This window comes from Dipodomys ordii, unplaced genomic scaffold (assembly GCF_000151885.1).
Source record: "Dipodomys ordii isolate 6190 unplaced genomic scaffold, Dord_2.0 Scaffold160, whole genome shotgun sequence".
Lineage (NCBI taxonomy): Eukaryota > Metazoa > Chordata > Mammalia > Rodentia > Heteromyidae > Dipodomys > Dipodomys ordii.
The window spans coordinates 481,276-498,486 of record NW_012267376.1 but is presented as its reverse complement, the minus strand read 5'-3'; the positions used below and the strand labels follow the sequence as shown (position 1 = coordinate 498,486).

General features: G+C 45.9%; 1 protein-coding gene and 1 pseudogene across 1 annotated transcript in view; both read left to right on the top strand.

Moving 5' to 3' along the window:
* Nucleotides 1-3,227: 3,227 nt before the first annotated feature.
* LOC105998288 lies at nt 3,228-3,827 on the top strand (annotated as a pseudogene).
* Nucleotides 3,828-7,755: 3,928 nt separating this feature from the next.
* Nudcd3 (NudC domain containing 3) overlaps nt 7,756-17,211 on the top strand; it is a 110,321-nt gene continuing 100,865 nt past the window's right edge. Inside the window, exons 1-2 of the mRNA XM_013032986.1 lie at nt 7,756-8,227; nt 15,061-15,386. Of these exons, the coding sequence (XP_012888440.1) occupies nt 8,036-8,227; nt 15,061-15,386 (518 nt within the window). The 5' untranslated portion in view covers nt 7,756-8,035. The remainder of the gene's footprint in view (nt 8,228-15,060; nt 15,387-17,211) is intronic.

The following is a 17,211-nucleotide window of genomic DNA, read 5'->3' as shown; positions in this document are numbered from 1 at the left end:
TTTCCCCTCCCCTTACATTTTTTTTTTTTGGGTCCGGTTGTGGGGCCTGAACTCTGGGCCTGGGAGCTGTCCCTCAGCTCTTCAGCTCAAGGCTAGCGCTCTACCACTTGAGCCACAGTGCCACTTCCGGCTTTTTTCTTTTTTCTTATATGGTGCTGAGGAATCGAACCCAGGGCCTCAGGCATGTAAGGCAAGCACTCTACCACTGAGCCAACTTCCCAGCCCTCCCCTTACTTCTCATATCAAAAAGTCTCAATTCCATGATAGTTTCCCTGATAAGAGACAGAGGGACCCAATTCTAAGCAGTGACGCCACAGGAGACTAGGGAAAGCTAAAGGTGTCCTTGTACATTTGCCACCTACAATTCTTTCTGGTGAGGGAAGGGTCCTGAGAGGATTTGGCTATGGCTTGACCCCACCCAGAAAGTGCTATTTGGTTTGGCTTCCAGTGCCAGCAACTATAAATGTTACCATTAGGGAGGCTTATGTCTGTCTGGTGGCTGGGAGCTTGGCCAGACGATTCTCCAGTTCTAGGTCTGGAATACTTACCTGTTGGCTTCAAACTGACCCAACCTAATCCTCTGCCAAGAATTCTCCAGAGCCATCAGCTGCAGAGGGGGAGGAAGAGGTCTTGTATAGAAATGATTAATAAATACTTGCTGCAAATAAATGGTGTTTTATCTCACACATCCTGTTCTGGATGTCTCTGGGTTTAAGATAACTTTGCAAATGACACCAATAATACAAATATGGGGGGAGTGACATATGGGGATATAAGGTTGTGTTTAGCTCTATTTCTCCTTCTTTTCAAGAAAATGGCCAGGCCATGGATAAGCCTTTGTTTTATAAGTGCCTGTGCTGAGTAGGACTAATGGCTCTTCAGAGAGGGCACAGAACCTGGAGTCAGCAGGGTAGAAGGTTTCATGAGAATAGCCCATTGTGGGGGGAACACTTGGAGAAACCAGGGTGCACTCAAAGGAGAGGAGCCTATCACACAAACTACCAGCTCTGTGGAAGGTCCTTTGTCAAGTATAGTAGATGAAATTATCAGGGAACACTCTAGATCTCCCTTGAGCCTCTGACTTCCCTTTGTGTCTATCCCTGTCTTGGACGAAGAGCTCCCATGGCTTCTTGAACAGGAAGGTGATGTGAGGATGAGCCAATGCATGGAAAGGAGCTAGCATCTTTGGAATTAACATGTAGGGTTTTTATGTGTGTATGCCAAAGAAGGAGCTTGAACTCCGGGTCTGGACACTGTATCCTTTAGCTTTTTGCTCAAGATTGGAAGGGTGTTTACCACTTGAGCTACAGCTCTACTTCTGGCTTTTTGGTGGTTAGTTGGGGATAAAAACCTTATGGATAGCCGGGCGCTGGTGGCTCACGCCTGTAATCCTAGCTACTCAGGAGGCTGAGATCTGAGGATCACAGTTCAAAGCCAGCCCGGGCAGGAGAGACCGTGAGACTCCTATCTCCAATAAACCACCAGAAAACCGGAAGTGGCGCTGTAGCTCCAGTGGTAGAGCGCTCGCCTTGAGCTGAAGAGCTGAAGGACAGCACCCAGGCCCAGAGTTCAAGCCCCACGACCGACAAAAAAAAAAAAAAAAACCTTATGGATCTTCCTGCATAAGCTGGCTTAGAACTGTGATCCCCAGACCTCAGCTTCTTGAGTAGCTAGGCTTACAGAAATGAGCCATTAGTGCCAGGTTTTTGTTTTGTTTTGTTTTTTTTTGAGTGTATGCTGGTGCACTGTCTCTTAGCTTTTTCTGCTCATGCTTTTTGAGCCATTCCTAATTTTTGGTGGTTAATTGGAAATAAGTCACATGGGCTTTCCTCACTGGGCTGGCTTTAAACTACAATCCTCAGCTCTCAGCCTCTTGAGTAGCTAGGATTAGAGGCTTCAGCTACAGATTCCAAACTTGATAAGCAAGTTTAATTTAAAAAATTATTATTACAAAGGCATTTATGAAGGGGTTATAGTTACAGTTACATGTCAGGTAAAGAGGCCTTTTCTTTTCTTTTGTCCATCATGGTGCCTGAACTCTGGGCTTGGGTACTGTCCCTGAGCTCTTCAGCTCAAGGCTAGTGCTCTACCACTTGAGCCAGAGCACCACTTCCGGCTTTTTCTGCATATGTGGTGCTGAGGAATCAAACCCAGGGCCTCATGCATGTAAGGCAAACACTCTACCACCGAGCCACCTTCCCAGTCCCTAAAGAGGACTTTTCTCTCTCTCTCTCTTTCTTTCTTTCTGTCGGTTGTGGGGCTTGAACTGGGAGCCTGAGTGCTGTTCCTCAGCTCTTCAGCTCAAGGATAGCACTCTACCACTTGAGCAACAGCACCACTTCCAGTCTTCTGATAGTTTATTGAAGATAAGAGTTTGGGGGGGGGGAAGGGGGCAGAGGGGGAGATGGGAAGGAAGGGGAAACAGAGGAGGAGGCAACAATGCTTGATAAGAAATGTGCTCATGTAATTGTAACCCCTCTATATGGTATTTTCACAATTAAAAAAAAAAAGAGTTTCACGGTTTTTCCTCCCTGGGATGGTTTTGAACTGTGATCCTCAGATCTCAGCCTCCTGAGTAGTTAGGATTACAGGCTTGAGCCATCGGTGCCCAGCTAAGAGGACTTTTCTTTTTGGACAATATCACCCCTTCCCTCACTTCCTCTCTTCTAGTTTTTCTTTCTTGATAATCAGATTTAAAAATCTAAATTAAATTTTAGTTTTTGGCAACACTAGGATTTGAACTCAGGGACTCATGCTTGTTAGGAGGTAGTGTGCCATTAGAGCCGTGTCCCTAGCTTTCCTTTTTGATTTGTTATGGTTTCTTCCTTCCTTCCTTCCTTTCTTTCTTTTCTTTTTCTCTTTCCCTCCTTCCAGTGCTTCATTCCCTCCCTTCCTTTCTCCATCCCTCCTGTCCTTCCTTCCTTCCTTCTTCCTTCCTTTTTTTAGGGTAGGGTTTTGTGTTTTTGTTTGGATCTGGCCTCAGACCACCATCCTTTTATCTATATTCTCCAGAATTACTGGGACTAGAGGTACACACACACACACACACACACACACACACACACACACACACACAGACTTACTTGTTAAGATGTGAGTTCTTGCTGATCTCAAGCCCAATTTCACCTCCAGAGAAGCTAAGATTACATAGGGATTAATTGGAACTAAATTAGAATTAAAAAACCCAGCCTCTTCCTGAGGTTTCTATGGTGGCTCTCAGTGGAGAGATGGTGGCCGGTGGCAATGATCCTCGTGAGGGTAATGTAGAAAAGGATGCCATACATCTCATATTCTCCAAAGAGTTTGAAACAGCTGAGACACTTCTGAATTAGTTAATATACTTCTGGAGCATAAAAAGCAACAGAAAGAGGGGCTGGGAATGTGGCTTAGTGGTAGAGAGCTTGCCTAGCATGCATGAAGCCCTGGGTTCGACTTCTCAGTACCACATAAACAGAAAAAGCTGCAGCTGTGGCTCAAGTCTTGAGCAAAAGAAGCTCAGGGACAGTGCCCAGACTCTGAGTTCAAGCCCCAGGACTGGCAAAAAAGAAAGCAAGCAACAGCAAGAGATTGCAGAAGATGAGCAGGAACTCTCAGAGGTCTTCATGAAAGCTTTAAACTGTACAGCTCATTTCAGTCATTTCAAAAACAGAGACAACATTGCTAGTGTCCATAGTTTGCTTTTCCAGAAAAAGCTACATAAGTTTGAGTTGGCCTGTTTGGCCTAGGAGTTCAAACCTCTGATCCCAAGCCTACAGGGGCGACTTGAAGATGAGGAGCTACAGCAGATTCCTGAGTATACCCAGGCCAAACACAGTTTTCAATATTAATCTCCAGATACCACTTTGCTCCTTGTGGGGAACCATGTTCCCAGAAAAGTTCTGCCCTGCCAAGAAATTCTACTGTGGAAGATAGCTGAGCTTCTTTTGGAGAGGACAGCCTAGCTTGCTTTTTCACATGTGGCTGTGAGACCATGAGAACCATGGAATTTTGTTGTGGCTTTGCAGGTATCTGCAGGGCTACCTAAGCATGCCACTAGCTAGGAAGGTTGCAGCAGGGCAAAGTGCAAGTCACACTGTTGACTACCTCACATTATGTTTTGTGGACCTCCGACAATTCATAATAATTTTAATATGCTTATAGTTTTTGAACAAAGCTTAAAGAACATAGAACACTTTACAGAGTAAGAATGCTTTTACCTAGGGGGAAAAGGAAGGATTAAACCTGACTAATTTCATTATTTGAGAGGACATGAGTGATTTTCTTTTCTTTCTTTCTTTTTTTTTTTAATTGCAGATAAGAGTCTCATGGATTTTTCTGCCTAGGCCGGCTTCTAACCACAATCCTCAGATCTCTGCCTCATGAGTAGGTAGAATTGCAGGTGCAAGCCACCAGTGCCCAGTAGATCCTGGCATTCTTGTTGTTTGGGTCCGGTCGTGGGGCCTGTACTCTGGGCCTGGGAGCTGTCCCTCAGCTCTTCAGCTCAAGGCTAGCTCTCTACCACTTGAGCCACAGCGCCACTTCCGGCTTTTTTGTTTTTGCTTATGTGGTGCTAAGGAATCTAACCCAGGGCCTCAGGCATGCAAGGCAAGCGCTCTACCACTGAGCCACCTTCCCAGCCCACATGAGTGATTTTCTATCACTGTGACTAACCCAGGAGATAAAAAGGAATGACACCCTAGGAAGTATGGTGAGATGATGTCCCCTGGTATGGGCCCTGGGCTTTTTGCCTTGAAGTACAGTTATTTATCTCTCTGGCTGTCTTGCAGAAGATACACTTGGATTGGCCCTGAAGCATTTGTTTTGTCATCCTGAAGTTAAGATTTTCCTTTATAGACCAGCCTAAAAGGTTTAAATACTTTGAAGTTTCCTGTCATGTGTTATTTAGTCTTTACCTTTATCATGTTACAGGTGTTCTGTGACACAGTGATGCGGAGGGATGGCGTGTTCTTACCTTAGCAATTGCACTTGCTAGGTGGGGGAGATGTAAATACCTAAACATTCTGGCTTTGATTATTCTGGAGGGAAATATATATTTTCCTCACACAAAAATAAATTTAAAAAGCATGCTCCTCGGTGAAGTTCACAGCTTCCCAATTATTATATATTTCTCAGAAGAGGTCAGGGGTAATTTTTTTTGGAAAATTTATAACAAGTAAAAACATGGAAGAGTTGTATAGCATAGTGAACAAAGCAAACGTTCACATGACTCACTCATGATGGTGTAAAATCATGCATTTAACCTGGTGCTGGTGGCTCCTGCCTATAATCTTAGCTACTCAGGAGACTGAGATTTGAGGATTGCAGTTTGAAGCCTGACTGGGCAGGAAACTATGATTCTCAGATCTCAGCCTCCTGAGTATTACAGGCATGAGCCATGGGTAGCTGGCCAATCTAACAATCATACTCTAATTTTCTTAAAATGTCTATAAAACTTGTGCCCGGAAGTGGCGCTGTGGCTCAACTGGTAGAGTGCTCACCTTGAGCTGAAGAGCACAGGGACAGCACCCAATTCCAGAGTTCAAGCCCCATGACCAACCAAAAAAAAAAAAAAAAGCTGGATGCCGGTGGCTCACGTTTGTAATCCTACTACTCAGGGGGCTAAGATCTGAGGATCACAGTTCAAAGGCAACCTGGGCAGGAAAGTCCATGATCTCCAATTAACCACTAGAAAACCAGAAGTGGCACTGTGGATCAAGTGGTAGAGAGCTCACCTTAAACTGAAGAGCTGAGGGACAGCATGCAGGACCAGAGTTCACGCCCCATGACTAACAAAAAATAAAAAAATGCCTATAACTATTGATTGGGAGGAGAGGAAGGAGAAATACTTGAAGAAGCGGGAGTGAGTGTAGGGTTGGACTCAGGGCTGAGGCAGGCTCCCTCTTTGGTCTCAGTACATTATGCCCAGGGAAGCAACAGTGGTAGCTGTGGGGTCGGCGGAGAGTGACTGGGAGTAATCAGCAGTGCCTGTGCTAGTTACAACACAGGAATCACAACAAACAACAAATTCTACAGAAGCACTATGGCATTACTTCTCCTATCCACTTAGCAGTCTCCAAGGAGACTGATTACTTACTTACACAGAAACTGATTTGAGATACTGAAGAACTTTGGGGTTGTTTAAAGAGGAAGAGAACCAATAGCACAGGATTTTAGTTTTGGAAAAATTAAACATGGTGAAAGTGGATATGAGAAATTAGTGAAAGCAAGAATATTGCACAATTTTGTAAATGAAAATGGTGGAGGAGGGGCTGGAAAGGTGGCTCAATGGTAGAGTGCTTGCCTTGCATGCATGAGGCCCTGGGTTCAATTCTTCAGCACCACATAAGCAGAAAAAGCCAGAAGTGGCACTAGCCTTGAACTGAAGAGTTGAGGACAGTGCCCAGGTCCTGAGTTCAAGCCACACAACCGACAAAAAAAAAAAATATATATGCTTTGTGCAGAAATGTTTGTTAAAGTATAATCTTGAAAAAATATTACCAGAGGTGGTAAAGTCAGTTCAAAGACATTTTGAGGATATTTGTAGATATTTTTTTGCAATCAATTTTATTTTCATATAATCTGAACACATACCCTTTGGAAGATACCAAGAAAAATTCATGTACAAGAAATATTGCTATTGTATTCTGAGCTGGCAAGTTCTTGCTACTAGCATAGCTCTAGAAACACCACTGAGAAGTTGCCTTCTTCTTCTTCCCTTTTCTTTCTTCTTCTCCTCCTTGAACTCTGAGCCTTGGTGCTGTCCCTCAGCTCTTCAGCTCAAGTCTAGCACTCTACCACTTGAGCCACAGTGCCACTTCCGGCTTTTTCTGATTATATGGTACTGAGGAACCAAACCCAGAGCTTCATGCATACTAGCATGAGCCACATTCCCAGCACCTTAATCATATTTTTATAATACAGTATTTCACAACGTGGTCACAATACATTATTCGGCACCACGCTTTTCCCACTTGAATGTGGATAGTCTACGTTTCTTTCTTTCTTTTTTGGTCGGTCGTGGGCCTTGAACTCTGGGCCTGGGTTCTGTCCCTCAGCTCTTCAGCTCAAGGCAAGAGCTCTACCATTTGAGCTACAGCGCCACGTCTAGTTTTCTAGTGGTTTATTGGAGATAAGAGTTTCACAGACTTTCCTGCCCAGGCTGGCTTTGAACTGCGATCCTCAGATCTCAGCCTCCTGAGTAGCTAGGATGACAGGCATGAGCCACCAGCGCCCGGCTACGTTACTTTTTTTTGACTTTACCTTCCTTTCTTCCGTGTGTGTGTGTGTGTGTGTGTGTGTGTGTGTGTGTGTTCGTGCTGGGACTTGAACCCAGGGTGTGGATGCGGTCCCAGGGTTTTTGCTCAAGGCTAGGGCTCTGCCATTGGAGCCACAGTCCCATTCCTCTCATGGCGATTAATTACAGATGAGTATCTGCCGAGGCTGGCTTCGAACAGCGATTCTCAGGTGTCGGTCTGGATTGCAGGCATGCGCCGCTGGCACCGGGCTCAGCTGCGTTCTTGCCTTTACTCAAGTCACCTTGGATGTCTTCTGAGTGGGCTCCACTCAAGAATCCACATACGAACCGCGAACGTGTCCTTTTCCTTCCCGGCCGGCAGGCCGCAGCGCCGAGGTCAGGAGAGCGCCGCGGAACCCAGCCCAGGGGAGACGCGGGCGCCCGGACAGCCGGCCCAGCCCCCGGCGGCTACGCGGTGCGCGCGAGGTCACGTGATGTTCCCACGCCACAAGTCTTCCGCCCGCTTCAGTCATGGCCGCCGGAACCCCTCAGCGCACCTCCCCTGGCCCCTCTAGGGCATAGGAGCTACACTGCGCCCCACGTTGGGCTGTTTTACCGAGGTGCCGCCGCTGGGAACGTTTAGCGGGGACCTAGAGCCAGGGGAGAGCAGTCCGGAGCCGCGGGGGACAGAACACGCACGGGCCGGAAGTTCCGCAGCCTCCCCTACTGGGGGGGGGGAGCAGTTAAGCGCGCATACCGGAAGTGGCCACTTAGCCAGTGCGAGGCCGCGCCCGCGGGGTGAGCGTCCCTGACAGTGGAGACATGGAGCCCGGGGCTGCCGAACTCTACGACCAGGCCTTGCTGGGCATCCTGCAGCACGTGGGCAACGTTCAAGATTTCCTGCGCGTGCTTTTCGGCTTTCTCTACCGCAAGACCGACTTCTACCGCTTGCTGCGCCATCCGTCGGACCGCATGGGCTTCCCGCCCGGGGCCGCGCAGGCCCTAGTGCTGCAGGTGAGTCCGTGCCCCGTGCGGGCCGTTAGGGTCCGGACGGTCCCTTCGCCGGCCCGTCCGCCGGCTCCCGACACGCCCCCCTCCCCTGGCCTGGCGTGACAGCTCTGCTAGCCCTCCACTCTACACTTGGCATCTCTCCTCCGGTCGTGGCGTGGATTCTGCGCCGATCGCCCTGGGTAACTTGAGCGGATCAGATGTCAAGCTTCTTTGCCTTTGGAACAGCTTTGCTGGGCTGTTCTTAGGTGTCAGACACAGCTTGATATTCAAGATTCTTCGCATCGCCCCACAGGCATACCAGGCAGGGCAGGGGCTTCTGGGTTGTGTGATAACCGAGCAGTAGGTGCAAGGGAAGGACACTCATCATAGCAGAAACTTGCATGATTCAAAACTATCACTCTCTGGAGACAAACGGGAGGACCTTGGGTGTGTTGATGGGTGGGTGTGGCCACTTACAGAGACGTGACTTCTTTGGGAGAAAAAAGCCAGTAACTCAACCTGGAAACTATTCAGAAGGCTGAGATCTAAGGATCACTGTTCAAAGTTAGGTCAGATAGAAAAGTCAGTGAGACTCTTATTGGAAAGTGGAGTTGTGTTTCAAGTGATAGAGGGCTAACCTTGCGTGGAAAAGCTAAGCAACAACTCCCAGGCTCCACGCCCCACCCTCCCCAAGACAGTCATTGTAGTGTTGACCAGGATGATAATTATTGTTTTTGTTTTTGTTCTGGAGGTTGAACTCAGGGCCCTGTACTTGCTAGGAAGGTGCTCTACCATTTGAGCTACTCTACCAGTCTCTATTTGTGTCTTTATGCCTGTCAGACCTGGATTGCGATCCTTTTGTTTTTCTCTCCATCATTGGAATGACAGGTGTGCCACCTGCCCACCTTTTTTTGTTGAGAGGAAGCCTTGATAACTTTTTCCTGGTTTGGCTTGGAACCTCAATCTTTCTAGTCTCTACCTTCCACATAGCTGAGTTAACAAGTATGAGTTATAGTGCTTGTAATGATTATTAAATTTATGTCTGGACTTAAGTCTGTGCATTTCTGGTTGAATTAAAATTCTCTCTTTGGAACTCTGTTAATACTGAATGAAATTAGGCCAGCACTTTTTTTTTTTTGGTAGTACTGAGGTTAAAGCTCAGGCCATGTGCTTTCAAGTCATTTACTCGTGCACCCAGCCCCCCCTTTTTTTTTTGTCAGTTGTAGGGCTTGAACTCTGGGCCTGGATACTGTCCTTGCGCTCTTCAGCTCAAGGTGAGCACTCTACCACTTGAGCCACAGTGCCACTTCCAGTTTTCTGAGTAGTTTATTGGGGATAAGAGTCTCATGGACTTTCCTGCCTGGGCTGGATTTGAACCTCGATCCTCAGATCTCAGCCTCCTGAGTAGCTAGGATTACAGGCATGAGCCACTGGCGCCTGACTACCCAGCCTTTTTGCTTCGTTATTTTCAAATAGGGTCTTGGGGTTTTGCCCAACTAGCCTGGATCTGAAGTCCTATTTTAGGACTGTTATGTCCCCTGTAGGTGGGATGACAGGTACATCACCATGCCCAGCTATTTTGGTTGAGCTGGAGTCTACTAACTTTTTGCCTGGCCTGGCATGGAACCTCAATACTCCCAATCTCCACCTCCTACAATTCTAGTGTTTCAGGCATGAACCACCACAAACTACTTTAACTAGGCACTTTTGAATGTAATAAGCAAGCATTTACTGAATATATCATACACTCCCAGCTGCCACAGGCACTGGTGATGTGGGTGTTTAATATTCTCTATTCATTACATTTACTCTAAGAAAATAAAACAAAAGGCAACAGGGAACGCTGCAAGGCCACTTATGTAATACAGTTGGCTAGAAGTAATAGAAATGATAGATTGAGAAGGTTTTTTAGGAGAAGTGGAAAAATACTCAACAGGAGATCGAGACTGAAGGAATCTGTTGATACCTTCCATAGTCTTTTTGCACTTATAAGGAACTTCAGTGTTTTACATTCTGAAGTCTTCCGGCTTGTAGCATGATTAGGTGTTATTCTTCAGTATCTAAAAGAAGAAATCAGAGCTTTGAGTGTCCTAGGTCTATGCTAGTAATGGTGGTCAGATGAGGGGAGAACATGGTATTCATTAGGATTGTTTCATAACTGAAGAGTATTTCTCATACTTATCAGTGATCCAATGATATTTGAGTGTCCAAAGAGAACTGTCCAAGGTGGCTTTTCGCTGGCCATTATGGCAGTTTAGTGAATTTTGTCCCATAATCTTCACAATATCTCTGTACACTAGGTAAGGCTGAAAAGTGAAATGATGTGATAGGAATACAGGAACACAGAACTCTCTTTCTCTACTTATTAATCTTTCTGCTGTGTTAATTGCTTCTTAGTAGTTAGTTGAAAACACTTTGGTATAGATGATTGTAGCTTATAGAAAGGTGTGAAAGAAAAAACATTTACTGAGAGCTGGTATGAGCCAGTAGCAGGTTATTTTACATTTTGGGGTATTAAATTTTTTTTGTTGTTGTTGTTGGTCGCGGGGCTTGAACTCTGGGCCTGGGTGCTGTCCCTCACCTCTTCAGCTCAAGGCAAGAGCTCTACCACTTGAGCCACAGCACCACTTCCGGTTTTCTAGTGGTTTATTGGAGATAGGAGTCTCACGGTCTTTTCTGCCCAGGCTGGCTTTGAACTGCGATCCTCAGATCTCAGCCTCCTGAATAGCTAGGATTACAGGCGTGAGCCACCGTACCCTGCTTCATTTTGGGGTATTATCCAGCACAACGAGACATTGGTCATTGGTCTTTGTTTCACAGATGAACCAACAGAGGTAAAGCATTTGTTTATCTTGTAAACACTTGTGAAACACCTCTGAAAGGTCAAGACATACCTGAGACTAAGGACTGGTAGTGTTGTAGTGAAATGGAGGGGGAACAGGGACAGTGGAAGGGAAGTGAATTAAAGATGATCCAAGCTTTCAAACCCTTGTAAGTGGAAAATGCAGTAGTTGAACTGTTATCTGAGTTTAAGTTTAGGTATCAACAAATTGCATTGAATTTGAGATTGTGGATAGATATCCCTGCCCACAGGCTATTGGAATAGGGTCTGAATTTTGTAGAAGAAGGAGGAAGAGATCTGAGACAGAGAAGAGCCAAAAGTAGAAGCCATCTGGGGACCCACCACAGAGCAGCATGCGTCACAGATACTTGGGATGTATCCAGCAGATGCTTGAGAGGGATGTCAAAAAGAAAGAAAAAAAAGTGTTTCTCAACCTTTTTTTTTTTTTTTTTGCCTGTTCTGGGGCTTGAACTCAGGGCCTGGGCACTGTCTTTGAGCTTCTTTTGCTCAAGGCTAGCACTCTGCCACTTGAGCCACAGTGCCACTTCTGGCTTTTTGAGGTATTGAGGAATGGAACCCGGGACTTAATGCACTCTAGGCAAGCACTCTACCACTAAGGCACATTCCCAACCCCTCAAACATTCTTGAATGTTTTTGTTGGGTAGATCATAGTGAGTCCTAGGAACTTGCTTTGGTTTGTGTGTGTGTGTGTGCGCGCGCGCGCGTGTGTGTGTGTGTGTGTGTGTGCACGTGCGTGTGCATGAATGCATGTGCATGTGCATGAATGCATGTGCATGTGCATGTGCTGGTCCTGGGGCTTGAATTCAGTCTGGGCACTGTCTCTGAGCTTCTTTGGCTCAAGGTTAGTGCTCTCCCACTTGAGCCACAGCTCCACTTCTGGCATTTTTGGTAGTTAATTGGAAATTAGTTCACAGGTTTTCCTGCTTAGACTTAACTTCCAACTTCGATCCTCAGATCTCAGCCTCCTGAGTAGCTAGGATTACAGCCACTGATACCTGGCAGGAACCTGTTTTTTTATTCACAGAAGGATATTTGGCAGGAGGCTTACAAGGTGATTTCAGTATTGGCCATAATTTGGTTGTGGGATAAGCTATCCCTGGATGTAGTATGTCATATTCTGAGCACTTACTTCCGTTCATCTGCTTTTTAGGTTTTGCCCCCAATTCAGTGGTGCTGGTTCTTTTTCTTTTTATTTGTTGGTTGTGGGGCTTGACCTCTGGGCCTGAGCGCTGGCCCTCAGCTCTTCAGCTCAAGGCAAGCGCTCTGCCACTTGAACTACAGCACCACTTCCGGTTTTCTGAGTGTTTATTGGAGATAAGAGTTTCACAGACTTTCCTGCCTGGGCTGGCTTTGAACTGTGATCCTCAGATCTCAGCCTCCTGAGTAGTTAGTATTACAGGCGTGAGCCACCGGTGCCCAGCTGGTGTTGGGTTCTTTCCTGAGGATCCCAATCCCATGCAGAGGATGCTCAGGATCTATGAACATAGAGTTGGGCTGCTGCTTTCTGAAACTTGAAAGCTTTTCTCTGATATTTCGGGGGATTGGACATTTGGTGTAATATAAGGTGTCTCACATTTTCTGTCCACGTTCTAAGGGCTACACTGTTCACTTTGAAGGACCCTCATCAAGAGTGATGTATGTGAAAATTGTATTCCATTTCATAATAATATGTCTTTAGAAAAAAATAGTAAAGATTAGCATGCATTCTTTTTTTTTTTATTTGGTCCAGTTGTGGGGCCTGAACTCTGGGCTGGGGTGCTGTCCCTCAGCTCTTCAGCTCAAGGCTAGCACTCTACCCCTTGAGCCACAGCGCCACTTCTGGCTTTTTTGTTTTTACTTAAATGGTGCTGAGGAATTGAACCCAGGGCCTCATGCATGCAAGGCAAGCGCTCTACCACTGAGCCAACTTCCCAGCCCTAGCATGCATTCTTAACAGTTGATACCTGTGCTTATTCTAGAGTACAGTTTTAGAAGTGCCATTTAGTACAAGCCTTCAATATGAGACTCAGGAAAGAAAGCTGTGTTGTTCCTGTCTTGTCAGCTGAGCAGGTAGATTGGTGGTCATTGGTGTCCTTTCCAATCTAGGATTCTGGGACTGTAGAATGAGTACTGAGAACTCATGGCAGCTGGGAGGCCCATGGTGACATGAGATTCCTTCTGTGAGGTATGGAGGGGCAGGTCAGAGGAAGCTGAGCATGCTGAGTAGCAAAGATCATCAGTTCTTGGGGACCAGGAAGTCCTGGCTTGGAAGTCTTAGGGTGTGGGAAGGAGTCCGTTGATTTGCTTTTGTAGTTAAGATGAAGATCTAGGGTGCTGGGAGGTGGAGTGGCTTTGAGGAACTGTTGTCAGCATGGGTATTGGAGAGAAAGGGAGTCAGAGCTTCAAGTCATCTACAGAGTAGAAATGGATCTGGGTTCTTGTCAGTTTTTAACATTTTTGGAATTTAAAATTTTTCTTCTGCCTGCATTGCCTCTCAACTGTTTGGTGTGTCTGGCATATTTTAAAAAAAATTATCTTTCACTGACAGGACCATAGGCAAGTTACTTAACTCTTTTGAGCCTTATTTTCTTCATTTGGGAACTTACAGGACTTTTGGGAGGGTTTATGTGTATTTGTAGTTACATGTGGTACAGTTCGTATGTTCATACCTGTCGTCTGGCAGTTCACAGATGCTGTTATTGCATGCCTGTTGCATGTCTGACTCCTACCCAATACCCAGGTTGGTCCTTCATCCTTTCCTCCCTCTAGCTATTGCATGGGATCTTGTTTTGTCTTTTCTTTTCTCTTCTTTTCTTTGCCTTGTGCTTGCTAGTCAAACACAAATACTCTACCACTTGAGCCAAGTCCCCAGTCCTATATTTTTTCTTTCCCTCTGCAGTACTGAGCTTTGAAGTTAGGACCTTTTTCATGAGCTTCACCCTCAGCCCCTTGCCTGCACTTTTTTGGTAGACAGGTCTCAGTCCCATCACATGTGAGATTGTATACCAAAAGAGGTTGAGGACTCGTGCACCAGAGTTAAAGGTGCACCAGAGTTAAAGATGTTAGAAGGCGTTACCTGTCACTCACTTGTGTGTGTGTGTGTGTGTGTTTTGCACACTGTCGGCATCTAGTGGATGTTTGTGGAATGGAATGCCCATACTCTCCGGAAGCCTGGGTACAATTTTCTTTTTTTGTGTGGGGGGGTCTGGTTGTGGGGCCTGAACTCTGGGCCTGGGCGCTGTCCCTTAGCTCTCCAGCGCAAGGCTAGCACTCTACCACTTGAGCCACAGTGCCACTTCTGGCTTTTTTCTTTTAGCTTATGTGGTGCTGAGGAATTGAACCCAGGGCCTCAGGCATGCAAGGCAAGCGCTCTACCACTGAGCCACCTTCCCAGCCCCAAAGCCTGGGTACATTTTATGGGTTGCATGCAGTTCAACTAGATTTTCTTTCATTTTTTTGAGTCTGAGTGATTGACACCTTCACAAACTCATAGTATGAAGACAGTGTAATTTTTGCATTGTGAACAGATTGGGGCTGGCAAAAATCATGATTGCATCCTTTAGGTTGTAAACACTGTTAGCTTAGGCATGTGTGTGATTTTGGAAAATTCTCAAAGTTCATTTCTGTAACTAACTTTTGGTGAAGTTCTAACACATTTTTCCAAGGGGAATTTTTTTTTTTTTGGAGGGAGGGGGTTGGTCGTGGGGCTTGAGCTCTCCTCAGTGCTGTCCCTGAGCTCTGCAGCTCAAATCAAGGGCTCTAACACTTGAGCCACAGTGCTACTTTCGGGTTTTTGGTGGTTAATTGGAGAAAAGAGTGTCATGGACTTTCCTGCCCAGGTTGGCTTTTAACCACAATCCTCAAATCTCAGCCTCCTAAGTAGCTAGGATTGCAGGTGCCTGGCTAAAGTTTTTGTTTTTAAATTCTGTCCTACCAGATTTTGCTACACATCTGCAGAATATATAGTCCAGTACTGAGTAGATGAGCTGAATGCTGGGTTGGTGTTTGATTTTAGGTCTTTAAAACCTTTGATCACATGGCTCGTCAGGATGATGAGAAGCGGAGGAAAGAACTTGAAGAGAAGATCAGAAGAAAGGAAGAGGAAGCCAAAGCTGTAGTGATTGCTGCAGGTGACAAGGAACCAGTCCCAGCCCCCGTTCAGGAAATAGAGATTGACTCTGCCACAGAATTGGGTGGGCTTCAGGACAAGGAGAAAGTGGAGCCTCCAGTTCCACAGGGCCCCAAACAGGAGGTGGCCCGTAGCTTGGAGGGGGCTGAAGCTCCAGGGGCAGCCGTCACTGGTGCTGCTGAAGCCCTCCAGGAACCACCAGCACTTCCCAGGTAGGAATTCCTCCTCTGCAGCCCCCTCTCTCCTCCTTTGACAACTGGTAGTTGAGTATATCCAGAATTTTTTATTTCGTGTGATTTGAAAACAGTTCTGTGTGTGTGCGTGCATTTGTGCTAATACTGAGCTTGAACTAAGGGCCTGACATTCTTACTCAGCTTTCTTGCTCATAGCTGGTGCTCTACTCTTGAGCCTTGCCTTTGGTGTGGCATTTTACTGGTTAATTATAAATGTAGTTTCTCAGATTTTTCTGCCCTAGCTGGTTTTGAATTGTGATCCTCTAAAGCCTCAGCCTCCTTGACTAGATAGGATTACATAGGTGAGCTACTGGTGCCATGGTAAAACAGTAGTTGTTTATCTTGGCATTTATTTAACTCTTCACACTAATAAACTGCCTTATAGTCCTTATCTGTTTAAGGTTTTATCAAGAGATTGCAGGAAGTGGTGCTGTAGCTCAAGTGGTAGAGTGCTCCCCTTGAGCTGAAGAGCGCAAGAACAACACCCAAGCCCAGAGTTCAAGCCCCACCACTGACAAAAAAAAAAGCTCCCATAAATGCTATGCTTTAGTGAATAGAGAGTTGTTAATTTATGGGCTGGGAAGGTGGCTCAGTGGTAGAGTGCTTGTCTTACATGCATGAGGCCCTGGGTTCGATTCCTCAGCACCACATAAGCAGAAAAAGCTGGAAGTGGCACTGTGGCTCAAGTTGTAGAGTACTAGCCTTGATCTGAAAAGCTGAGGGACAGTGCCCAGACCCAGAGTTCAAGCCCCAGAACAGGCAAACAAAAAAAGAGAGATTGCAATGTAATTTGGTCATATCTGCAGGCTCCATGCCTGGTCTTAATGGCGTTTACAATGGTGAATATTTCCCAGAATCTGTTTACTTTTCCATATCTATCAGAAGAATAACTGATAGGTAGAGGCTTAGGAAATATATTGAGGTAGTGCATATTGAAAGTTGAAGTTCCTCTTTGACCTCAGGCTGCAGAGTCGGTACTGTGTTAGTAGACATAAAACAACACTCATCTCATTGCATGTCTCTGTCAGAGCTCTTGGGTGACCAGGTGTACTGCCAATGAACAGTCCTTTTTTGAAAGAAATCTTATTTTCTAAGCACTGATTTTTGAACAGTGGACTTAAAAATATTCAGTGAGTCTAGATATACTCTAGACAATCCAGGATTTGTTGTTGTATTTATAGAGGACAGGCAGAATAGGCTTACTATAATACTTGTGCCCAGGGACTTTTGAAATGGTAAATGAGCATTTTCTTCAAGTTTAGGTCAGTAGCATTGGTCACTAACAAAACAAGCTGGATACGTTGTAGTACATTTTTAATCCCAGCTATGTGGGAAACATAGATAGGAGGATCAGAGTCTGTGGCTGGTCCTGGGCAAAAATGCAAAGCACTGTTAAAAACAAAGCAAAAAGGGTAGGGACATTGGCTCAAATGGTATAATGCCTGCCTAGCAAGTTTGAGGCCTTGAGTTCAAATCCTGGCACCTCAAAAAAATAAGTAAAAAGAACCACTGAAGCCAGGAACTGGTCGTTTATGCCTGTAATCCTAGCCATACAAGAGGCTGAGATCTAAGGATTACAGTTCAAAGCTAGCCCAGGCAGGCAAGTATGTGAGATTCTTACTTCCATTTAACCATCAGAAACCTGGAAGTGGGGGGCTGGGAAAGTGGCTCAGTGGTAGAGTGCTTGCCTTGCATGCCTGAGGCTCTGGGTTCGATTCCTCAGCACCACATAAGCAAAAAGAAAAAAGCCAGAAGTGGCGCTGTGGCTCAAGTGGTAGAGTGCTAGCCTTGAGCTGAAGAGCTG